The 25,980-nt window shown below is 42.9% G+C and overlaps 1 protein-coding gene and 1 non-coding gene across 2 annotated transcripts in view; one reads left to right on the forward strand and one right to left on the reverse strand.

The window, feature by feature from the left end:
* Tmc2 (transmembrane channel like 2) overlaps positions 1-25,980 on the forward strand; it is a 115,518-nt gene that overhangs the window by 15,512 nt on the left and 74,026 nt on the right. Inside the window, exons 2-4 of the mRNA XM_045157027.1 lie at positions 2,290-2,633; positions 11,157-11,309; positions 13,264-13,354. Coding sequence (XP_045012962.1) covers positions 2,290-2,633; positions 11,157-11,309; positions 13,264-13,354 — 588 coding nt within the window. The remainder of the gene's footprint in view (positions 1-2,289; positions 2,634-11,156; positions 11,310-13,263; positions 13,355-25,980) is intronic.
* LOC123463247 lies at positions 21,134-21,200 on the reverse strand. The gene has a single exon (XR_006638835.1). It is a non-coding gene; the product is annotated as a small nucleolar RNA SNORD66 (small nucleolar RNA).

Consider the following 25,980-nt stretch of genomic DNA (forward strand, 5'->3'; position numbering starts at 1 on the left):
GTCCTTTGGCTTTGCAGGCAAATACCTTAACTGTTAAGCCATCCCTCCAGCCCCTTAAACTGATTTTTATCTAGTATTTTATTCCAGCAATGAGAATTTGATGAGTTCAGGGGTCCACATGGACCGTGAAGACAGTGCTCTGTGCAGCATGCCCAGGGTCCAGGCAATACTAATTCTGACATAGAGCCTCAGAGGCAAAGGCAGCAGAGCAAGCTGGAGGTACAGGAAGAAAAAGGACTTCTGTTGAAGCTCCCTTCCACCAGATCCCTCACTTGTCTTTAATTAATCTTCCCAACTATACTGGGAAACATGAGTCATTTTACAGGCAAGAAAATTGAGGTATAGAAAAGTTACATAATTCATCAGTGCACAGAAATAAGTGAGACCAGCCCAACTCCAAATTTGTGGCACTCTTTCTACAAGTACAATCGTTGTTATTGTTAAGACCAGCAAAGTAATAATGTCTATTCTCAGGAGCTAAACACTGGGCTATGTTCATTAACAATGTTCCAGGTGACCTGAGACTCACAGAGGTTAGGTGATTTTCTCAGACACTAGGTGTTGTGAAGAGGTTGGTTCATACCACCAATCTTGTCTATCTGTATTTGGTTTGTAAATGCCTATTAAGACAATAGTGCTTGAACAGCTGTTGGACGAACTTTGGGGAAAAGTGTAGATTCTCTTTACTAGACCATGCATCAATGCTACAAAGTCACTGTTCAAATAAGTAAATGAATGGAGTAAATAAATTTAGGGGGTGCTGAGGAACAGGATCTAAACTACGTCAGCGCTTAGCTTTCAACTTTGACTTCTTGCTCATGCCAGAGCGGGCTCATCAGGAAGCAGCTCCTGGAGAATGCAAGCAGTCAGGCCTTCCTCCTGTATCAGACTTTCAGCTTTCCCAGCTAGAGGCCTACTTTTGGCCTTGGTCTTGTGAGACTCCATATAACTCATCTCTGAGCCCAAAGAACTACAATAGGAGGAAGGAAGGTGCCAGCATGGACCTCTAGCTGAGAACTAGGCAAGAGCATGGGGAAGCCAGTAGGCCAGAGAAGGAAAACATAACAATCCCATATCAGAGGTGTGTCAAATAGGCAACCTTTGAAGCTATGGAGACGAGACCCGTCCTCACCCAGCAGCTTCATGGTGGAGATCTCTTTAGCAAGACAGATTAACAAGAGACAACTATACAAACTCATTGAATGCAAGCTTGATATAATATGCAATCCTTCAAAACAAAGACTTAGACTTAGCAGTTAAGGCGCATGCGTGCAAAGCCCAAGATTCTCCAGGTCCCACATAAGTGAGATGCACATGGTGGCGCATGCATCTGGAGTTCTTTTGCAGTGGCTAGAGGCCCTGGTGCGCCCATTCCCTCTCTCCCTCTCTCTTTCTCTCTCTCTCTCTCCCTCTCTCTATGTCTCTGTCTCTAATAAATAAAGAAATAAAAATAGATCTTTGAAAAAAAGACATAGGGGAAATGGTACTTTTATGGACAGCTGTACAGACATATGATTGGAGGAAAAGAAAGCATGAACTGGGGCTGGGGAGATGACTCAGTGGTTAAAGGTGCTTGCTTGCAAAGACTGTCAGCCTAGGTTTCATTCCCTAGTACCCACATACAGCCAGGTGCACAACGTGGTGCATGCATCTGAAGGTTGCTTGCAACAGCAAGGGACATTGGCCCACCCATTCTCTCTCTGTGCCCAATATATTTGAAACAAACAAACAAATAGCATGAGCTAATGGTGATCAACTAAGGGACCTTGGTAAGCCTGTTTGTTCAGCTTCTACTTGGCCTGTCTGTGTAGCAGTTCTGCCCAACATTATAGAACAGTACAAACTGTCATATCACGGTGGGTGTTCAAGGAAAGAAGGAGAGCAAAGGTGAGCTGGATTATATGCAATATTCTTTTAAAAATATTTATTTGTTTATTTGAAGGGGAAAGAGAGAGAGAGAGAGAAGCAGACAGAGATAGAAAGAGAGAACCAGTATGCCAGGGCCTCTAGCCACTGAAAATGAATTCCAGACACATGCACCATCTCGTGCATCTGGTTTTACATGGGAACTGAGAAATCAAACCTGGGTCCTTTGGCTTTGCCAGCAAGTGCCTTAACCACTAAGCAATCTCTCCAACCCTCTCAATATTCTTTAGCATAAAATTCTGAGGATGTCACAGTGCCATATTGGGGGAAGAGACATTGTGTTCTGAGCCCAAAAAAGCTAGAAAATTCCAGGCAGCATGTTGAGCTTTGATTCTCACAGCAGAGGGGTTATTTTCTGGATAGAGGCTGGTGGGCCACCACTGTCCATTTCCTGCTTCTGCAGATGGTAAGTCAGAAAAGAGACCCTCGAGAAAACAGACTCCTACAGCTGAGTATCCACAAGGCAGACGCCAAGCCCAGCTTGAGCAGAAGGAGCCGTTCAGGCCAAAGTCCCCCCAGAGGAAGCAGATAGAACGTGAAAGTCACCACAAGAGGCTGCAGGGACGGAAGCCAAGCTCTGCAGAGAGGACCTGCAAGGGAAGGAGAAAGAGGAATGCAAAAGCTTCCCTCAAGGACCAGAGAACACTTCCAAAGAAGAAAAAGGAGGTTCTGAAGAAAGAGACACACAAGAAGATAAAGAAACCCAGGTGGGCTGAGACTTTAATTCCATACTCTCCCTCTCCTCTGATCCCCTGGCAGCGGCTGCAGTCCCTTCCTTCCCAGGATGCAACCCCTGCTCTGTGCTCACATCCACAGGCCAGCACAGGAGGAGTGGCCACAGCATGCTTTCCATTACAGCAGCCCTCATTACAAGGGAAGCTCTGAGTATGTGGAGGTGGCCTGGTGGTAGAATGGGATAAGCTCTCAGGTCCCCTGAATTTCAGCTTTTGACTCACCCCCTCTCTTGAAGAGAGAAGCTGAGCAAAATGAATTCACTGGATTTGGAAATCAGTGAGAGCTTATGAATACCCTTTCCCTTACACATACCCTTTTCTTGGCAACATGGCAATGGTCTAGGACCTTCAAAAGTTCTTCTAGCTATGAAATTCTAGGAGATTGAAATGTGAGGGGGTTGAGGATTTGCTTGAAGTACTTTGTCCCCTGTGGAGTAGTGGACAGAGCCAGATTGTGGAATCTGAAAATTGTAATTTTCATTCCATTTTATTCCTAGACACATGCTCTACCACTGAGCTATGCCTCAAACAGCTTGAATGCATTGTTGATGGACCCTAAATGTCCTGAACTTTAAATATTTTTTTCAAGGAGAGGGAGAATGGGTATGCCAGGGCCTCTAGCCGCTGCACACTAACTCCAGATGCATGCACTACTTTGTACATTTGGTTTTAGGAATTGAACCCAGATTGTTAGGCATTTTAGGCAAGCTCCTCAACCACTGAGCCATCTCTCCAGCCCTCTGAACTTTAGAAGGAACCTATGCCATCCTAAATGACACATGCAAAGCAAGGAGTACAGACAAGGACTCATTCATGTCAGCTGTGCGGACCGGCATAGAAGGAGGAAAAAGAAGCTAAAATTCTCATATGCTGCTGTAAACTGATTTCTAAAACCTGCAGTAGGCTGCAGAGATGGCTCAGTGGTTAAGACACTTACTTGCAAAGCTGGACCACTTGGGTTCAGTTCCCCAGTACTCACATAAAAGCATATGCACAAAGTGGTGCATGCATGGGGGGGGGGGGGCTTTGCAGTAGCAAGAAGCCCTGGTGTGACCTCTCTCTCTCCCTCTGTCTCTTTCTCTCTCTCTCTCTCTCTCTGCAAATAAATAGTAAAAATATTTTTTAAAATACTATTAAAACCTGCAGTAGCCCAAGTCCCCAAGCTCACCCCTTGATTCTTCCATTTATGAGCACTGCTAAGATTGTCCAACACACTTGTTCACCTACCCTGTCAGCTGGCATCTCACTTGCTGAGTAATTGCTGTTATCAGTGAGGCTGTGTGGAGCACACTAGTAATTTGGATCCTGTGGCGGCTGAGTGGGCAGTGTTGCCCCGAAGATGGAGATGGGGAATATTGCTGGTCTCCATAGCTATGCTGTCCAATACAGTAGCCACTAGGTACTGAGCACTTAAAATGTGGCCAATGTGATTGAGAACCTGGGTTTCCAACTCAATTTAATTTAATTTTTTTCATATTTTATTTATTTATTTATTTGAGAGAGCATGAGGAAGGGTACACCACGGCCTCTAGCCACTACAAATAAACTCTAGACATATGCTTCATCTTGTGGACTGGCTTATGTGGTACTGGGGAATTGAACCTAGGTCCTTAGGTTTTACAGACAAATGTCTTAACCATTAAGCCATCTCTCCAACCCCCAACTTAATTGATTTTAATTTGATGTTAATTCTACTGAGCTGATACAAAATTAGTGGCTTTATTTAACTTGAATAGACAGATGTAGTTTTGAAACATACCTGATTTGGCTTTGAAGCCACAGCATTTCTTTTACAATTGAACTATATTTGTTCATGAAGGAAAAAAACCAATAATTTCTATTTGATTCTTTTTGGGAGAAGGTTTTTTGTTTGTTTGTTTTATAGGGAGAGAGAACTTTCAAGTATGCCCAAAGCAATTTAGATACATGAATCTACTTTTCTCAGTTTTTCTTTTTTGTTTTGTGAGGTAGGATATTGCTCTAGCCCAAGCTGATCTGGAATTTACTATGTAAATCAGGCTGACCTTGAACTCACAGCAATCCTCCTACTTCTGCCTCCCAAGTGCTGGGATTAAAGTTGTGTGCCACCACATCAAATCTACCTTATTTATTTAATTTTTTGTTTTGAGACAGTCTCATTTATCTCAGATTGGTCTCAAACTTACTATGCAGCCAAGGACGATCTGGAATTTCTGATTCACCTGCCTCTACCTCCCAAGTGCTGGGATTATAGCTAGATGACACACAGTAAACCTACTTTTTCTGTCTTTCCTGGTTTTTGTTTTTTGGGTTTTTTTGTTGTTGTTGTTGTTTTTTTGTTTTTTTTTTTTTCGTGTTTTTGAGGTAGGGTCTCATTTTAGCTCAGGCTGACCCAGAACTCAGGTTGTAGTCCCAGTTTAGCCTCAAACTCACAGTAATCCTCCTGCCTCAGCCTCCTGAGTGCTTGGATTAAAGGCATGCACCACCATGCCCAATGAACCTACTTTTTCAACTATAATTTTATGAAATTCAAATATATATCAAGAGCCAGGCGTAGTGGCACATGCCTTTAATTCCAGCACTCCGGAGGCTGAAGTAGGAAGATTGCTATGAGTTTGAAGCCACCCTGGGGCTACAAAGTGAGCTCCAGGTTAGCTTGAGCTACAGTGAGACTCTGCCTGGAAAAAAATAAACAGCTAAACCAGGTGTGGTGGTACACAACTTTAATCCAAGCACTTCAGAAGCAGAGGTAGGAGGATCACTATGAGTTTGAGGTCAGCTTGTAGTAGGTCACCCTGGGCTAGAGTGAGACCCTACCTCAAAAGACAAATAAAACAGCCGGGCATGGTGGTAAATGCCTTTAATCCCAGCACTCAGGAGGCAGAGGTTAAGAGGACCACTGAGAGTTCAAGGCCACTCTGAGACTACATAGGTCAGCCTGAGCTAGAGTGAGACCCTACCTTAAAAAAAAAAAAAAGGTCCAATACAGATTAAATATATCTGACAGACATTTCAAGCCTGAGTTGACACATGTTTTGTAAGAATAAAGTGAACACCAGATTGTAAAGATACCAAAAAAGGAATATTTCTTTTTTTTATTGCCAACATACATACATACATACATATACACAATGTACCCTGATCATGCTCTCCTCTCATCACCGTTTTTGTTGTTGTTGTTTCCCCTCCCTTGCTTCCCTCCAATGAGCCTCTTCTTTCCAACCTCTTCTATTTTGGTGTCATAATTTCTTTTCCTCTTATTTTGCAGATCTGGTGTAGGTAGTGTCAGCCACTGTGAGGTCATAAATGCCTCAGCCTCGTTGTGTCTGAAAGACAGTATTCCAAAGCAACCCTAAGTGATGTTGGGAAATGGGGTGATGACTACTCTAGCTTCTTCAAACTAGAGTCACAAAGCATAAAAATTAGAGTTCTCCCAAATGAAATCTACCTAAAGGTCCAGGATGGAAACTTTTCCATTTTTTGTGAATCAGTCTGATGTCTCATCACCATTTGTTTGTAGGTCCTTCTCTTTGGTCTGTTTCTTTTTAATTCCTTGGGGGTACTGAAGTTCTTCTGGACTCTTAAGGGACTTAGAACTCCCCAAGCTAGTTCCTCTTGAGCTCTTGTCTTATTATTAGCAAAGAATTGATAAACATAGACCCAAAAACGGGGGAAATTGGGTTGGAGAGATGGCTTAATGGTTAAGGTGCTTGCCTGTGAAGCCTAAGGACCCAGGTTTGATTCCCCAGTACCCACGTAAGCCAGGTGCACAAGGTGGCACATGTGTCTAGAGTTCATTTGCAGGGGCTAGAAGCCCTGGTGTGCCCATTCCCTCTATATATACCTGCCTCTTTCTCTCTCTCTTTCTTTCTCTCCTCTCTCAAATAAATTTGAAAAAATATTTTAATAAAGAAGGGTAAATTATGAAAGATTGATTTTAAGAGAAAATAGAAATAAGAGAATAGAAATAAAGGAGAAAATCTCCCAGACTTCTCCCACACTCTCCTGTTGAGAGGGGACTCTAAAAGGAAAATCTGAAAATTCCTATGCCCAGAATTCTTAGATTTGATCTCTTCATGGTGTCCCAAATGTCCTGAAATTCCCACTCATACCTTCTTGTTAATTTGTCCTTCTTGTTGGACTATTCTGAATCCTCCACCTTGACATCAAGATCAGATATTGTTCTCTCCTTGATCCATTTTATTGGTGAGACACTTTTATATTCACTATGTAGTCTCAGGCTGGCCTCAAACTCACAGCAATCCTCCTATCTCTGCCTCCCAAATGCTGAGATTAAAGGCATGCACCATCAAATCTGGCAGAAAGAAACAGAAAATGGGCATACCAGGGCCTCTAGCTGCAAACAAACTCCAGATGCTTGTCGCACTTTGAGTATCTGGCTTTACCTGAGTACTGGGGATTGAACTCTGGTGGTTAGGCTTTTATGGACATGTGCCTTAACCACTGAACCATCTCTCCAGTCCGGATGAGATTTTCTACATAAGTTTTTTTTTTTTATTGTTGTTTGATTTGTTGTGTTTTTCATTTCCAGTATTTGCAGTTGAGTTTTCTTCAGTATGTTTTTAAAATATTTTTATTTACTTGAGTGAGAAAGTATGGACATGCCAGAGCCTCCTGTCAGTACAAATAAACTTCAGATGCATAAACTACTTTGCATCTGACTTATGTGAGTACAGGAGAAGTATACCCAAGCCATCAGGCTTTCCAAACAACCACCTTTAACCACTGAGCCATCTCTCCAGCCCCTTCTTCAGTATTTCTATGTCCTTATTCACATTTTGTATGGACCTCCTTATTCCATCAAGTTGATTTCCTATTTCTCATGCGATTCCTTTAGGAGTTTGTTTTCTCCTTTGATTCTTTTGATTTCTTTGAACAGACCTACTATCATCATTCTTTTGAATTCTCTGGCATTTCATCTAACTAATTCAGTCTCACTACAGGTCATTGTTATTGGATTTATAATTTTTGGAGTTGTTATGATTTTTTGTGTTTATTAATGTGTTAGAATTTTCATATCTTGGGTTATTTCATTGCTTGGATTTTCTATTTATCAGCTGTATTCTTAGATGTGTAGGTCAGTGACTCAGATTGGTAGGTAGGCCTGCTATGTGAATATCCTAGCAGTGAATTAACAACAATTATCGATAATTTTCCTTTTGACTTCAATAATTGCTGGTGGGTAGGGAAGCAAGGCTGGTGTGAAGTATACTAGAGTTTTGAATACTTAGAAGCAAGAGGAGTGTCGGGTGGGTTAGTGTGAGGGCTAGCATTAACTCTGAAGAGGTGGAAGTGGCAAAAGGATCTGTAGAGGAAAGTTGAGGTACTGTTGTTTTACAGGTTATAGAGGTCATTGAGGCTATAGAAGGTTGAAGCTACAGAGAATAAAGAGTCCCATAGGGAATACCTGCAACCCCTCTGAGGAGGATTCCCCAGCAGAGAATGGGGGCAGGGACAAGGAAAAAGAAGGTACCAACACAACACATGATGTATCCATACAAAACATGTTGTCAATAATCATCATCATAATAGTAAAAGTAATAATAATAATAAAAGAATGCAAGGTGTGGGGGCGGCGGCAGCTCAGCTCTCAGTAACTGTGCCAGAGCAAGTCCTTCCCCTGAGGGCAGTAAAGCATTACCATTCTGAGCCCCACAAGACAATCGCAGGCTGGTAAAGAAATGCACGTAATAGACTTTATTAAACAGGATTCAGACAGTAAAAGAAGAAGCTATCAGACAAGCAAGAAAGCATCCATTGACATGGACATGAACCTCTGAAAGTAGGAAACTCAATTGAGGGCTGACTTTTGGGGATTTAAGTGTGTTGAGGCTGACTCTACCTATAATTGAAAGTGTCCTAAACCTACTGTCTATTAAAAGTTTAGTAGTAACCTGGAGATCTTTTGAATCGATCTATTAAGAAGGGGAAAAACAGCCGGGTGTGGTGGCACACACCTTTAATCCCAGCACTTGAGAGGCAGAGGTAGGCAGATCACTGTGAGTTCGAGGCCACCCTGAGACTCCATAGTGAATTCCAGGTCAGCCTGGGCCAGAAGTGAGACCCTACTTCAAAAAAAAAAAAAGAAGGGGAAAAAACAAGGTGAGCTGGCAAGCTGACCTTAGAGAAGCACTAAGAGCACTCAGCTGCAACTGAGCGCCCCGCCCCGCCCCGCCCCCAGCAATGTTCCTGGTTGAACTACCAGAGTGAGGACTCGTCTGAGCCCCAATTGTCCTGTGCTGCCTCCAGCCAACCGTGTAGCTTCTCAGCCTCCAAGCCAGCTCCACAGTTTCTAGGTTTCTTAATTATATAATTACTGAAAGTGGGGGATTTCTCCCTCAGGAGGAGAGGTCAGGAGGAGAGAATGTGGAAAAGAGATTGCAAAGAGAGGGAAAGAGCACACATTGCATGTGGGAAGACTGGTAGAGAGACCCAATAGTAGACTGGATGGAGAAAAGCACAGAACAAATCTCAACTTCAACTGAGTGATGTACAGACAAAACCTCACGGAATACATATGAGTGAGTGGACATTTAATAATAAAAAAGACCGTAAGCCTGGCATGGTGGCTCACACCCTTAATCCTGTCAGTCAGGAGGCTGAGGTAGGAGAAACACTGAGCTCAAGGCCACCCTGATCAGCCTGGGCTAGAGTGAGACCCTGTCTCAAAAAAAAAGGGGTGAGGGGAAGGCACTAAAATTGGGAAATATCAACTGGGCGTGGTGGCGCATGCCTTTAATCCCAGCATTCAGGAGGCAGAGGTAGGAGGATTGCCATGAGTTCAAGGCCACCCTGAGACTCCATAGTGAATTCCAGGTCAGCCTGGGCTAGAGTGAGACCCCACCTCAAAAAAAAAAAAAAGTAACAAAATTTAACCCTAACACAAATAATTTTAGAAAGGCAATGTAAACTAAGTGTATATCAACTCAAATAAGTTAATACTTAATGGGCTGGTAATTTTGAATTCTTTTCCTCCTTGGGAATTTTTCTCTTTCTTTTTTTTTTTTAGCATTCTACCTGATATGGAAGGTGCAATTAGCACTTCCAGTTCAAACCTATATACCTAGCTTTGGGGTCTGTACTGTCCCAGTGTAAAGCAGCCCAGCTACCTCTGGGGGTGAGTCTCTATCTCACACTGTGGCGAATCTGGCACACCATGAGCTTGTCTCAGCTGGCTGAGCTGGTCAGGGATTCCCACCATCCTCTTTGTTCTCTCTCGCCTACTACTTACATTCTTTCTGCCTCCTCTTCCTCAATGGTCTCTGAGCCTTGAGGGTGTGATAGGGATGTCTCCACTGTCACATCTCTTGCTTATTGTTTTTAACCTGTACTGCTTCCTGGCTCCAGGTCAGAGTGAGACAAGTACCCATAATGCAAAGCCTGCAACCTTAGCCAGATGAACTTGTTTTTTGAGAACTTTAATATGTAAACATATTGCAAATTGGCCATACTCCTACAGACTTACACTCTTGTTCCCTCTCCCCCACCTCTATTCCATGGCACCAACCCTACTCATGCCACTTGACTCATTTTGGGTTTTGTTTGTTGGTTGGTTTTTTTTGGGGGGCGGGGGGGGTTTGGTTTTCGAGGTAGGGTCTCACTCTAGCCCAGGCTGACCTGGAATTCACTATGGAGTCTCAGGGTGGCCTCGAACTCACGGCAATCCTCCTACCTCTGCCTCCCAGGTGCTGGGATTAAAGGCGTGCGCCACCACGCCCGGCTTGTTTGGTTGGTTTTTGAAGTAGGGTCTCACTCTAGCCCACTCACTATGTAGTCTCAGTATTCACTGTGAAGTCATGAATGCACCAGTCAACCTCTGTGGTGGGAACAATGCCTCAGAGTACACCTGTTCACCAGGTGAGCTTTTGCTAGGGAAGAATGAGATTTGAGAGAGAGAGAGAGATGGTGAGTCAGAGTGGCAAAGGGTTTATTAGAGCCAACAGAGTGGTGAGGTCTGATGTAAAGCTTAAGCCCACCAGGGAGAGTATAGTGTGTGTTTTTAAAGTCCTTGTAAGAGAGTAAGGAGATGGGCTGGGAGATGGCTCAGCAGTTAAGGTGTTTGCCTGCAAAGCCTAACGACCTGAGTTCAATTCCCTAGTACCCATATAAAGCCAGATGCACAAAGTGGTGCATGCATCTGGAGTTCATTTGCAGTGGCTGGAGGCCCTGGTGTGCCCATTATCTCTATCTGTCTCTCTTCCCTCACATGTTATTTCGATTGGCAGCACTGTGCTAGAGTGTGTGCAAATAGAGAGCTCAGAGAACTCAGCTTTGGGAAAGCAGCCCAGGTGTGCCTTCAGCTACAGGCTGGCCTTCTCTGACAGGCAGTGGAGCCACTGCTAGCTTCTGAGTAGTGGGAACTCTGTCTGCCATGTGAGCATCAGGGAGCCTGTCTCACCATCTTGCTTGTGAACTCCCCCACATTGCAGAGCCCATGAACATACCCACCTCCTTCCCAACTTTCCTCTGGTGCCATCTTCCCTGGCTCTGCCCTAGGTCATCTTCCTTGGCCTCCAGTACCTCTAGTGGGGAGTCCCTGTCTGAGGAGGAGCTGGCCCGGATCCTGGAGCAGGTAGAAGAAAAGAGGAAGCTTATTGCCACCATGAGGAACAAGCCCTGGCCTATGGCGAAGAAGTTGACAGAGCTCAGGTAAGCAGGCTGCTGTCCAACCAAGGTTCTCAAGGTCCACAGGGCTTGGCTCTGTCCAATAGGAAAGGGAGTCCCTTCTTCGTCTTTGTCTCGGTGGGACTGGGCAGGAAGGGGCATTCTTCCTCCCACCCTCCCCATGTAAGTATAGCAAGGATGAAACACATTAGAACATAGCAGGCCTTAAGATTTGCCAGCATCCAGCAGGGTGGAGTGGGAAAGATGAAAGACTTGCATGGAGCCATCTGTCGCCTGGCAGCCCTTTCTTTCCCATGTTCTTCCTCATTCGATGGTTCTGTCCTTCCCTCATGACCAACATAGACTTGCTTTCCCAGGAAAGCTGTCTGTGACATCCTTACTCAACAACAAGATCAACTCTACCATGTCCTCTCAGTGCACCTAGAATCTCTCCATGTACAGCTTGCTCTCACTTGCAATAATCGTACAGTGAGTAGGAATAAGGTCTACTGTAGCTACTGGCACATCCCTGAAGCCTAACAGAAGTCTATACTCTATAATGTGGTTCTGAAAATGATGCCAACCCCTACTCATGCCACTTGACTCGTTTTGGGTTTTGTTTGTTTGTTTGTTTGTTTGTTTGTTTGTTTTTTGAAGTAGGGTCTCACTCTAGCCCATTCACTATGTAGTCTCAGGCTGGTCTCAAACTCATGATGATCCTTTACCTCTGCCTCCCTGGGATTAAAGGCGTGCACCACTTGACTTATTTCCAACTCAGCCTCTTCTTTGGTTCCATATGAAGGGCTGGCACACCAAATATTTTGCAGTTCTTCAATGTCTGCTGAGGTTTTGAGACACAGAAAAATCCATATTGCCTAATTTCTCAACATTGCATTTCACAGCCCTACCCCAATACCTCCACTATTCTACCACAGTGCTTCACATTCCCTCTTCCTCAGTGCAAAAGCCCATTCTCCTTGGCTCCATCACACTTGTTTCCTCTCAACTCTTATTATTACATAATTTAACATTTTAAATAGCCTTATGTTGCTAGGACTACAGTTTAAACAATAAATTACTCCAGGCATGGTGGTGCATGCCTTTAATCCCAGCACTCAGGAAGCAGAGATAGGAGGATCACTATGAGTTTGAGGCCGCCCTGAGACTACACAGCGAATTCCAGGTCAGCCTGGGCTACAGCAAGGCCCTACTTCTAAAATCCAAATGTATTTATTAAGCAGTAGGTTCAGCTGTAGACAGGGTGATGGGCTTCTTCCACAGGTCTCTTCTCCCTGCTCCCTATTGCCAGGTTCTTCCTCCTCTGCCACCTGTCACTTTCAAGTGTCACCTAAATACATCTTTTATTAACAATAGAAAAATAGCAATCTTTATACTTGTAGAAATGAGATCTTCTGCTGTCTGGAAGTGGCGGGAACCCTGCTGCTGGCAAAGCAGGCAGTGACCAAGGCCCTAAAGCTGAAAAGACTGTGTCTCCCTCCCTGGTCCATGTCTCCTTGTCATAATCCTTTGTCTCGTCCCTTTCACATCATTCTTCCCTCTCCTCCTTTCCCCTCCTCCAGGATGCCTTATCATGGGCCCCAGCCTAAGGCTCCCCAGCATGTGAAGGGGTCTTCCCTTCAGCCAGGCTCTACCTAAAGACCTTTGCTTTCTTCCAACCTGCCTGGCTAACCTTAGGCACACAAGATTTGAGCAAGTGTGCCTTCCACAGGAAAGTTCCTAATGTCCTTTACCACATTCAGGCTGGATGCTCATGTTTGCCGAGCTAAGTCTAATTCTGCCGACCTGTGTCCGCTATACGCCAAGCATTGTTCTTGGCATTTGGGAAACTTCAGAGGACAAAACAACCAAAATGCCCTGCTCTTTGAAATTTATATTCTAACCAAAGGTATAAAACACATAAGGCTTTCAGCCATACACAGCTCCTGGTGCTTTACAGTTCCTAACTAAATTTCCATCCTCTATTTTTCCCTCTGACCAGGGAAGCCCAAGCATTTGTGGAGAAGTACGAAGGAGCCTTGGGGAAAGGGAAAGGCAAGCACTTCTATGCCTACAGGATGCTGATGGCTAAGGTGTGTGGTGCAGGGCAGCAAATTTGGGAGGGTCTACTCAGCATGGGACGTGAGACCACTGCAGGCACCTTCCCAGCTACCCCCAGAACTCTGAAGGTGAGGTCTAGTAGGCCATTTTGAGTCCTCTAGGGATGAAAACCAACTGTACTCTGTCAAATATTCCACACTTTCATGGGGGGCTTCAGTGTATTTACATTGATTTGTCTCTTCTCCAGTAGAAAAACTCACAGAATAAATGACATGAAAACTACTGGGATTTTACTTTCCAACCCTCAAGTCAGGACATGTTGGCTGGCAAAGACCCAGTCAAGCTATGGGGTTATTAGGGTCATGTGGATGACAAGCAGAGTTATGTCATAACCTGGGCTTTTGATTCAGTCAAGGGTAATGAGAATCTTATTATAGTATTATTTTTCACAGGAATGAAATGCCCTCTTATTTGAAAATCTACCATACTCCTTTCTTGTATGTTTCAGGGCTTTTATATAATGAACTACCACCATTTGATGTCATGAAAGTTCTAGCCTTTCCTTTTCTCTTTGTTTTTCAAAAATGTTTCAGGGGCTGGAGAGATGGCTTAGTGGTTGAGGTGATTGCCTGCATAGTCAAAGAACCCAGGTTTGATTCCCAGGGCCCATATAAGCCAGATGCACATGGTGGCACATACATCTGGAGTTCATTAGCAGTGGCCAAAGGCTCTAGAGTGCCTCTCTCTTTCTCCCTCTTTCTCTCTCCCCCTTCTCTTTCCAGAATAAATACATTTTAAAAATGTTTGTGGATGAAGAGATGGCTTAACAGTTAAGGTACCTTCCTATATAGCCTAACAACCAGGGTTTGATTTCCCAATACCTACATAAAGCCAGATGCACAAAATGGCACGTGTATTTGGAGCTCATTTTCAGTGGCTGGCAGTCCTGGCACACCTATTCTCCCCCTTCTTCTCTCTCTCTCTCTCTCTCTCCTTTCAAATAAATTAATTAAATATAAAATTTTCCTCTTGTTATGTTTCTATATACATTGTTTTGAAAATACTTCACTTTTTATTTAAGAGAGAGAGGCAGATAGAGAGAAAGAATGGGTGTGCCAAGGCCTCTAGCCACTGCAAACAAACTCCAGAAGCATGTGCCACCTTGTGCATCTAGCTTACATGAGTCTTGGGGAATCAAACCTGGGTTCTTAAGCTTTGCAGGCAAGTGCCTTAACCACTATGCAATTTCTCTGGCCCAACAAGTTTTTAAAATTTATTTATTTGAGTGTGTGTATGAAGAGAGAGAGAGAGAAGAGCATGGATATGTCAGGGCCACTTGCCAGTGCTAACAGACTCCAAAAGCACCCTTAGACTTTGCAAGCAAGTGCCTTAACTGCTAAGCCATCTCTTCAGCACTGAAAGTAGATTTTTTTATTAGTTATATATATATAGTGTGTAGACAGCCATGATAGTATGATCATTAGCCTCCTCCCTGGCATGCCACTCCCCTGAAGAGTGTAGGTGTTGCATTGTGGGAGTGGCCATCAGTTATGGGGGAGAGGCAATGTCTCTGTGCATAATGACCGAACTTATGGCTCTAACAATCTTTCCACCCCCTCTTCTGCAAATTTCCCTGAGCCATGTTGGGTTCATTTTAGGTCTATTTCAGTGACAGGAGGTCTTGGGAGTCTCTGTGTCTCTGGATATCTATTTGGTAGGAATTGAGTGTTCTCTGTGTCTGTCTCCTTCACCTTTGTGCTAATACTAGGTTCACCAAGAAAGCAGCTGTTGCTCATTTCCTCAATTACTTTATGGCTTCAGCTGGTACCTGGTGGGGTGCAATAGGCTGATTCTCTCTTCAGGTTCTGCAGGTTCTGAAAAAGAGAAGCAAATTCTCCAATGGAGAGTGAGGTCAGTACAAGACACATGGATACCCATTATTATTTTAGAGAGAATTTAATAGGTGTAGGCCCTCTTGTAGCCCACTATTGGTGGGAGCTTGATATTGGAGAGTGGGTCCATTTTGGGATATGGTTCTGACTTGTTTCCCAGCTCCAGCTATGGGCTCCATTCCACTGAGTGAATCCATTAGCCAAATCATGAGCAGTCGGTAACCCATCATGGCTGTGTGCCACTATTGCACTTGTGTGAGCATCATGTCAGGTTGATTGCAGCTGAGTAGCTTAGACCACAAGTTGCTTAGACAGATGTTGGTCATTTTTCCCCCAGTCGTTCATGTAACACCTTCTGGCACTGGACAAGTTAGCTGTCTCGGAATTGACCCTCTTCCAGTTTCCAGCCAGGTGGATCCATGTTCCATCCCAACAGCATATGGTGTCTTTGGCAGTAGGGTCTTACCATTAACCTTCAGTGGGTCATCAAAATCTCTGACAGAAATCTGTCTTCTCTTGGGAAACCTTGTAGGTCTCTCTGATCAATAGCTCATTGTGGATGTTACCCACATGCTGGTACTAGGAGTTACGGGTCACTGCCAAGGGAGAAGAAAGAAGAAAAATATAGGTAATATAAAAAAGAAAGAGAGAGAGACAGGAGAAGATTGAGAGTAGTCTTTATCATACCCTCTTTAGGCCTTTGTGAATCACATATTCTCTCTAAGCACCTGATGAAGGTTGGACTTTTTAGTACGTCTTTAAGGATGTAGGATTTTATGGTATCATCTCAATTTGGGTCCAGTTTTTTTGCTCCTTTCCCCACCCTTATCTTCCTCTCCCACCCAGCCCTCCCTATTTTCCAGTCCTCGAGATGTTTATTAGGTATGTCAGCATCACGGGCAGATTCAGGTTAGGAGCCACAGATGAATGAGACCATGTGATGATTATCTTTCTGTGATTGGGTGAGTTCACTGGGAATGATCTGTTCCAAGTTTGACCATTTTTCTTCAGATTTCATTGTCATTTTTCCTTACTGCTGTGTAGAATTCCATCATGTAGATATACCACATCTTAGTTATTCATTCATCTATTGATGGACATCTGAGTGGTTTCCAGCTCTTAGCTATTATGAATTGAGCAGCTATAAACATGGTTGAGCAAATCTCTCTGGACTGAGGTGTGGAGCTTTTAGGGTAAATGCCAGTAAGGGAATAATTGGATCTGTTGCTTCCTCTATAGTCAGCTTTTTCAGGAGTCTCCCTATTGCTTTCCAAAGTGGTTGTACCATCTTACATTCCCACCAACAGTGGATGAGGGTTCCTATTTCTCTACATCCCTGCCAGCAGTTGTTTTCATTTGATTTTTTTGTTTGGTTTGTTGTTGTTGTTGTTGTTTTTGGTTTTTCAAGGTAGGGTCTCACTCTAGCCCAGGCTGACCTGGAATTCACTATGGAGTCTCAGGGTGACCTCGAACTCACAGCGATCCTCCTACCTCTGCCTACTGAGTGCTGGGATTAAAGGCTTGCACCACTACACCCGGCTCTCATTTGATTTTTTAAATATTTGCTATCCTTACTGGGGTAAGGTAGAATCTCATAATTGTTTTAATTTGCATTTCCCTGATGATTAGGGATGATAAACATTTTCGTAAGTGTGTGTTTGCCTTTTGCATTTCTTTCTCTGAGAACTCCCTGTGCAGTTCTCTGCCCCATTTTGTGAGTGGGTTGTTTGACTTTTTATTGTTTAGATTTTTGAGTTCTTTGTAGATTCTAGAAATTAGGCCTCTGTCTGATGTGTATCTGGTAAAAATTTTCTCCCATTCTGTGGATAATCTATTGGCTCTGCTTATTGTATAAAATAGATTATTTTTAACAACACAAACACAAGTGGCTGAGGAACTGAACCTGGATGTCAGGCTTTGCAAGCAACTTCCATTAAACACTGAGCCATCTTCCCAGCCCCTACTTACGGTTTTTACATAGCCGTTCATGAGCTTGACCTGAATTTGTATGTGTGTATGGACATATGCGTGTATGTTGCCTGGAAGAGTCAATGTTAAGCCTATATTTACTACATATTAGTAAATGAAGACAACTATCTCTTTTTCATACTATAAATCAGTTTTTGGAACATGACTCCTTGATCTTTGAAAATTCTACCTTTATAGAATTGCTTGATAATTATTTTTCTCTATGCTTTCTGCTGGTGTTGAAGGGTTAACTTATTCTTGTGGCCAATTTATCATTTAGAGTCTCCAAACTTGATCATTTCAGGAAAATTTTCCTATATATTAATCAATTATATTAACATATGGTAGTGCCATTATTTTATAATAACTTCATATATCTGTTAGGCTTGAAACTATATTTTCTCATATTATTTTTCTCATTTTTCAGTTATAAATACCTGTTAACTATAATTTTATTAATTTTGTCAAGGAAGTATTTACCACTTAACTCAGACCTCTTTCATTTTTCCAATTTAGGAATGTGCTCTACAAATCTAGCTCTTTTTCTAGTTTGTTTGTTTTTTACTGTAATAGATAAGGATGCAATAAATACTTTTATGCATATATACTTTGTTACAACAGAACAGTCCCCAAATACTATTGCTAGCTTGAAAGCATATACATAATATATATGGTGGATTTTTTAAAAGTTATTTGCTAGGAGAGAGCATATGTGGGTGCACCACGGCTTCTTGGCACTGCAACTGAACTCCAGATGCAAATGATCAAAATCTGATAATCAGGCTAGAGAGATGGCTTAGTGGTTGAAGCACTTGCCTGTGAACCTAAGAACACATGTTCAGATGTCCAGGTCCCAGGTAGCTAGACACAGTGACACAAGCATTCAATGTTGCACATGCATGCTAGGGGTACATGTGTCTAGAGTTCATTCATAGTGGCTGAAAGGCCCTGGCATGTCCATTTCTCTCTCTCTCTCACTCAAAAAAAATTTTTTTAATTTATGACAATAGAGAGGCATGGTGGAACACACCTTTAATCCCAGCACTCAGGAGGCAGAAGCGGGAGACTACATAGTGAATTCCAGGTCAGCTTTGGCTAGAGCAAGACCCTACCTCAAAAAACAAACAAAACAACAACAGCAAAAAAAAAAATCTGGCAGTGGTTGATCCTCATAAGAGATTACTGTCTTTTAAAATTTACATTAATCTAATGGGTTAAAAATAATAGTTCACAGCATTTGAGAATCCAAGGCAGAAGGATTGCCAATTCAAGACTAGCCTCTGCTGCAATGTGAGTTCAAGGCCAGACTGGGCCACATAAGGATACTCTGTCTCATAAAATAAACAATTTAAAACCAGCTTGTGGAAGTAGAGAGATTGCTAAGTGGTTAGAAACAGTTTCTTACAAGGCCTGATAGCCTGGGTTTGATTCCCTAGTGCCCACATGAAGCCAGATACAAAAAGTGGCACTTGCATATGGAGTTCATCTGCAACAGTTAGAGGCCTGGTGTGCCCATTCATATTCTCTCTGTGTCCTTACAAAGGTTATTTAATATTTATTTTTTTAAAGTGGCTCAGAGGGTGCCACACACCTGTAATCCCAGCACTTGGGGAAGTAGAGGACAGGAAGATTAGGAGTTCAAGCCTTGGCTACATAGTGAGTTTAAGGTGAACATCAGCAACATTGAAATTCTGTCTCAAAAAGAGAAAGAGAGAGAGAAAAAGGACTTCCATAGTTACCTGCCCTTGTTCTTTTTAATTCTTTATGTGTGTGTTGTTTGTTTGTTTGTTTGTTTGTTTGTTTGTTTGTTTGTTTTGAAAAAGGGTCTCACTCTAGCCCATGGTGACCTGGAACTCACTCTGTAACCCAGGCTAGCCTTGAACTCATGGTGTTCCTCCAAGCTCAGCCTTCCTAGTGCTGGCACTAAAGATGTGGCCCACCATACTGACCTTGTTATTTTCAATTCTTTACTTTCTCTTCCTCTCCAGCCCTAGATGTCTATTTTAATTTGCATTAATCAGATTGCTAATAAGGTTGTTTTTTCATGTGTTTTTCATGTTTAATCTTATTAGCCTATTTATTGCTTGGGTTGTTTGATTTGAAGCCATTTAGGATTTCTTTTAGTTCTTTATATATCCTAGGTATTAATCCTCTGTCAGATTAATAGCTAGTAAAGATCTCCTGCCATTCTGTAGGCTGTCTTCACTTGAGAAGCTATTTTCCTTGATGTACAGATGCTTTTAAATTCTATGAAATCCGATTTGTCAATTGTTGACATTGTTTACTGAGCAATTGGAGTCCAATTCAGAAAGTCCTTGCCTATGCTGATATCTTAAAATGCTTTTTCTGCCTTTCCTTCTAATAGTCTTAAAATTTCAGGTATCACATTAACGTCTTTAATTCACTTGGATCTTTGTACGAGGTCAAAGATGGGGCTGGGCATGTTGGCACATGCTTTTAATCCTAGCACTCGGGAAGCAGGAATAGGAGGATCACCATGAGTTCAAGGCCACCTCAAGACTACATAGTGAATTCCAGCTCAGCCTAGGCTAGAGTGGGACCCTACCTCGAAAAACAAACAAACAAACAATAGAAGATGGGAGCTTAGTGTTTAATTCTTCTAATGAGAATATCCAGTTTCTCCAGTGCCATTTGTTGAAGTGACTGTCTTTAATACCTATTTTGGCCATCTTTGTCAAATTACATGGCTATTGTTGTGTGAGTTTGTATCTGGGTCTTTTGTTCTTTTGATCCTTTGATCTACTATTTTTGCATTAGTATCATATTCTTTATTATGGATCTTTTATTCTTTTTGAAAAAAATATTCTATTGGGCTGAAGAAATTGCTTAGTGGTTAAGGCATTTGCCTGCAAAGCCAAAGGACCTCAGTTTGATTCCCCAGGACCCACATAGGGAAGTCAGATGCACAGGGTGGCGCATGTGTCTGGAGTTTGTAGTGGCTGGAGGCCCTGGTGAGCACATTCTTTCTCTCTCTCCTCTCAAATAAATAAATAAAAATATTTTAAATATTCTATTTAAAATAAATAAATAAAATATTATGTTTATTGATTTGCAAGCAGAGAGAGAGAAGAAGGGAAAGAGAGAATGAGTGAGTATGGGTACACCCAGGACTTTTGACCACTGCAAATCAACTCCAGTTGCATGAGCCACTTTGTGCATGTGGATTTATGTGGATACTAGGGAATCAAACCTGGGCTTTGCAGGCAAGCGCCTTCACTGCTGAGCCACCTCTCCAGCCCTATGATAGCTCTTTTTAAGCTATTTATTGCCAACTTCCATAAAGTATACCATTATCATAATCCATTCTCCCTTCCAACCCCTCCACTGAATCCTCTCTTCTCTTCAACTAGTCTTCTATGTTGATGTCCTCATTTTTTTCCTGTTATGCAGGTCTTGCGTAGGTAGCAGCAGCCACTGTGAGGTCATGATTATCAAGGCTATTTCGTGTCTGGAAGACAGCATTGTAAGCAGTTCTCCCCTTCCTTTGGCTCTCCATGAGCCTTGTAGGGTGTGAAAGAGATGTCTCACGTAGTGCTGAACACTGAGAGTAGCATTAATATATTGGCATAAGCATAAGTGCTCACAGGGCAGGTTGGTGAAGATAAAATATGCATTTATCCAGACAACAGTAGTGGTTACTCCCCTAGGGCTTATTAATGACCTCCCCAGCCATAGGCTTTTGACAAGGTTTTCAGTACCAGGCAAGTATTCCTTCCTGTGGAATGGGCCTCCAATCCAATCAGACAGCATTTGGTTTCCTCCATAACAGACATGCCACAATTGTACTAATTGGCCCACTTGGCCTGGCTGGCTAGCCATAAAACTTGCAGGACCCACTGCTGGTTAACACCACTATGACTTCTGTCTTCCATAGGGCTGCATGCAGCATAGCTCTTTCTAGCATCCTGATAGCTGGTCCACAGAAAGGAAGTTTTCAGCTCAGCTCCAGCTTGATTTCTCAGTGACTTGTAGCCCAAGCATGTGGTCATCAGCAAAAGGGCTTGTTGCAGTCAGGTTCACATTGCTAGTAGAAATCACCCAACCAAGAGCAGGTTGTGGGAAAAAAAGAGGTTTATTTTGGCTTACAGGCTTGAGGGGGAAACTCCATGATGGCAGGGAAAACGATGACATGAGCAAAGGGTGGACATCACCCTCTGGCCAACATAAGGTGGGCAATAGCAACAGGAGAGTGTGCCAAACACTGGCATGGGAAAACTGGCTATAACACCCATAAACCCACCCCCAACAATCCACTGCCTCCTGGAAGTGTTAATTCCCAAATCTCCATCAGCTGGGAACCTAGCATTCAGACCACCTAAGTTTATGGGGGACACCTGAATCAAACTACCACAGGGTCTTACCATTTAGACCTAGTGGGCCACCAAGAGCCTTGGCAATGGCCTATAATACTTTGGGGGCATCAGAGGCCTCTATGACCAACAACTCACTGGAAGGTATCCCATCCCTGGCACTGAAATTTGCCAATAACAATCAGTGGAGGGGGGTTGTGAGGGGAAAAAGGGAGCATTGGTCATGGTATATTGTATCCATGTCCATAGGATGCTTCTGTCCAAACTCCTTTTTTAACATATGTATTATATTATACTTATATTCTTATTATTGTTATTAGCTAGCAAAGAAGTAGGTTTCCATGGCTTATTCATAGCAATTTAAATTCTGATTAACCCCCTTCATGCCTTCTCCTGATCTCATTTAGACCATTCTGCCCTCAGTAATCTGCCCCTCTGCTTACTTCTATTATGGCTTTTATTGTTTGGTGTTATTTGCAAGCAGAGAGAAGAGAGACAGGAAGAGAGAATGGGCTCACCAGGGCCTCCAGCTGCTGCAAACGAACTCCAGATGCATGTGCAACTTTGTGTATCTGGCTTCATGTGGACACCGGGGAATCAAACTCAGCTTCTAAGGCTTTGCAGGCAAGCACCTTAACCACTGAGCCATCTCTCCAGCCCTGTTGTTTGTTTTTTGGGGGGTAGAGTCTCACTCTTGCCAAGGGTGACCTGGAATTCACTATGTAGTCTCAGGCTGGTCTTGAACTCACAGCAGTCTTCCTACCTCAACCTCTGGAGTACTAGGATTAAAAACGTGTGCCATCACACCTGGCTATTGTTGTTTTGAGGTAGGATTTCACTCTAACACAGGCTGGCCTTGAACTCATAGTGATATTCCTATATCTGCCTCCTGGGTACTGGCCGCCATGTCTGGCTTTTATGGCTCTTGAAATCAGATATGGTCACACGTCCAACACTATTTTTTTTTTCCTCAGGATTACTATATGGGGTAGTTTGTGCTTTCATGTGAACTCAATATTTTTAATATTTTATTTATTTATTTATTTATTTATTTATTTATTTGAGAGGGCGAGAACGCGGCAGGTGGAAGGAGAATGGGCATGCCAGAGCCTCCAGCCACTGCAAACGAACTCCAGACAAATGTGCCGCCTAATGCATCTGGCTTTATGTGGGTACTGGGGAATCAGACCTGGGTCCTTAGGCATTGCAAGCAAGTGCCTTAACCTCTAAGCCATCTCCCCACCCTCAAGATTGTTGCCTGGTACTGAAGAATGGCAACAGCACTTGAAATTTTGTTACTGGTTTGTTGTTTCATTGATTCTCTATTGTGGGGAAGGGGGTGTTTGTTTTGAAGCAGAATCTCACTCTCTGTAGCCCAGGCTGACCTTGAAACACTCTGTGGGTCAGGCTGGCCTCAAACTCATGGTGATCCTCCTACTTCAGCTTCCCAAGTGCTGGCATTAGAGGTGTATACCTTCACACCTAGTGTTATTGTTCTTTTAGTTTCTATTTAATTAATTTCTGTCTTGATCTTATTATTTCTTTCCATCTGAGTTTGGGTTTCTTGCTCCAACATCAAAAAGTCAAATGAAAATAAATGCTGGCGAGGATGTGGAGAAGCAGGGACACTCATTCACTGTTGGTGGGAATGCAGGATGGTACAACCACTCTGGAAAGCAATACGGAGACTCCTAAAAAAGCTGACTATAGAAATACCAACAGACCCAGTTATACCCTTACTGGGCATCTACCCTAAAACCTTCAAACCAAAGGCCAGAGAGATTAGGTCTCTCTGATTTTTGTTTGGTTGGTTGTTTTTAGTTTTTGAGGTAGGGTCTTATGCTAGCCTAAATTAACCTGGATCTTACTTTATAACCCAGTTTGGGCCTTTAACTCACAGTGTGAGTTAAATTTCTTTAGCCTCTTTAGTGCTGGGGAAAAGGCATGAGACACCACACCTAGCTTCTCTTGGATTTTTTTAAAAGAAACAACCTTTTTTTTTTTTTTAAATTTATTTATTTGAGAGCTACAGACACAGAGAGAAAGACAGATAGAGGGAGAGAGAGAGAATGGGCGCGCCAGGGCTTCCAGCCTCTGCAAACGAACTCCAGACGCGTGCGCCCCCTTGTGCATCTGGCTAACGTGGGACCTGGGGAACCGAGCCTCGAACCGGGGTCCTTAGGCTTCACAGGCAAGCGCTTAACCGCTAAGCCATCTCTCCAGCCCAGAAACAACCTATTTTTAAAAAATATTTTATTATTTATTTGGCAGAGAAAGAGGGGGAGAGAGAAAATGGGTGTGCCAGGGCCTCTAACCACTGTAAACTAACTCCAGACACATGCGCCCCCTGTGCATCTGACTAACATGGGTCCTGGGTAATGGAACCTGGGTCCTTTGGCTTTGCAGGCAAATGCGTTAACCACTAAGCAATCCCTCCAGCCCTTCTCTTGGATTTTTAAAATTATTTTTATTTATTTATAGCCAGGCATGGTGGCACACACCTTTAATCCCAACACTTGGGAGGCAGAGGTAGGATTGCCATGAATTTGAGACAACATAGTGAATTCCAGCTCAGCCTGGGCTAGCGTGAGACCCTACATCTAAAAAAACAAAAAAAAAATTTTTTAATTTATTTATAAGCAGAGGAAGGGGGGAGAGAGAGAATGGGTATGCCAGAGCCTCTTGCCACTGCAAATGAGCTCCATGTGCCACTTTGTGCATCTGGCTTTACATGGGTACTGGGGAATCAAACCCAGACTGTTAAGCTTTGCAAGTAAGTATAGTGGCTGTAGCCCTGACATGCCTGTACTCACTCTCTCCTCCCCCCTCATGTAAGTATTTATAGCAATAAACTTCCCTCTTAAGACTGCTTTCATTATATCTCATAGGTTTTGGAGTGTTCTCTTTTTATTTTCATTCAATTTTAGGAATTTCGTTTTGTTTTGTTTTTCAAGGTAGGGTCTCACTCAAGCCCAGGCTGACCTGGAATTCACTCTGTATTCATTCTCAGGGTGGCCTCAAACTCACGGCGATCCTCCTACCCCTGCCTCCCAAGTGCTGGGATTAAAGGCGTGCGCCACCACGCCCAGCTAGGAATGTTATTCTTTATTTTATTTTATTTTATGTATTTATTTATTTTCCAGAGAAAGAGGACCAGAGAGAGAGAGAGAAAATGGGCACGCCAGGGCTTCCAGCCACTGCAAACAAACTCCAGATGCATGCACCCCCTTGTGCATCTGGCTTATGTGGGTCTTGGGGAATTGAACCTGGGTCCTTTGGCTTTGCAGGCAAATGCCTTAACTGCTAAACCATCCCTCCAGCCCAGGAATGTTACTCTTGATTTCTTCAGTGACCCATTCATCATGCAGTAATTTGTTTGTTATTCAATCTCCATGAGTTTGTGTATGCTCCATAAGTTCTCTTGCTATTTTTTCTAGTTTTATTTGAGTGTAGTCAGAAACACACAAGAAATAATTTCAGTTTTCATTTTTGAGACCTGTTTTATATACTATATGCTATAATATGATCTGTTTTAGAGAAAGATCCATTGGCTTCTAAGAAGAATACATATTCTTTAGTGTTTGAATAACTGTTCTGTAGATTTTGGTTAGGTCTATTTATTCTGTGATGTCATTTAATTCAGATGTTTCTATTGGCTTTTTGTCTATAGACTGGAGTGAGGCTTTGGTGCTACTCAGTACTGCTGTGTTGGAGTTGACAATCTGTGCCTTTACATCTACTGTTATTTGTTTTATGAGAATGGGTGCACCTTTGTTCAGTGCATGCGTGTTTAGAACTATAATGTCTTCTGGATGGATCGTTTGCTCAGTCAGTATGAAATGACCTTCTTTAACTATCCTAATTTTGATTTGAAGCCCATTTTGTCAGATATTAAAACAACACCTGCTTTTTCCTAGTTCCATTTGCTTGGAATATTTTTTTATATCCCTTTCCCCTAAAGTAGCATTTCATCCGTCTTCAATAGTAAAGATTGGTTCTTGGAGTCAACAAATAGATGGATCCTGTTCTGTGATCTAATCTACTAGTCTGTGCCTTGTTTTTTGGGGGGTTTTGTTTGTTTGCTTGTTTTGAGGTAGGGTCACGCTCTATCCCAGGCTGACCTGGAATTCACTATGTAGTCTTAGGCTAGCCCTGAACTCACAGAGTTTCTCCTACTTTGGCCTCTCGAATGCAAGAATTAAAGGCATGTGCCACCACACCCAGCTGTCTGTGACTTTTGATTAGGAATTTAGACCATTATTATTCTGCTAGTGAGAACATAGTACTGCTTCTCTGAGGCTCTGTGTCTTAAGTGTCGCACTGCTCAGTCTCTAACTGGGATGGAGGATACCCCAGATTTGCCAATCCCTCCAGAATACACACTGTATTTTTCTTGTTCTACTTTTTAACATTTTCTATTCTCCTTTAATAGACATTTTTGACCATCACCCACCTCTTCTACTAGCT

Source organism: Jaculus jaculus, chromosome 8 (assembly GCF_020740685.1).
Source record: "Jaculus jaculus isolate mJacJac1 chromosome 8, mJacJac1.mat.Y.cur, whole genome shotgun sequence".
NCBI classification, from domain to species: Eukaryota; Metazoa; Chordata; class Mammalia; order Rodentia; family Dipodidae; genus Jaculus; species Jaculus jaculus.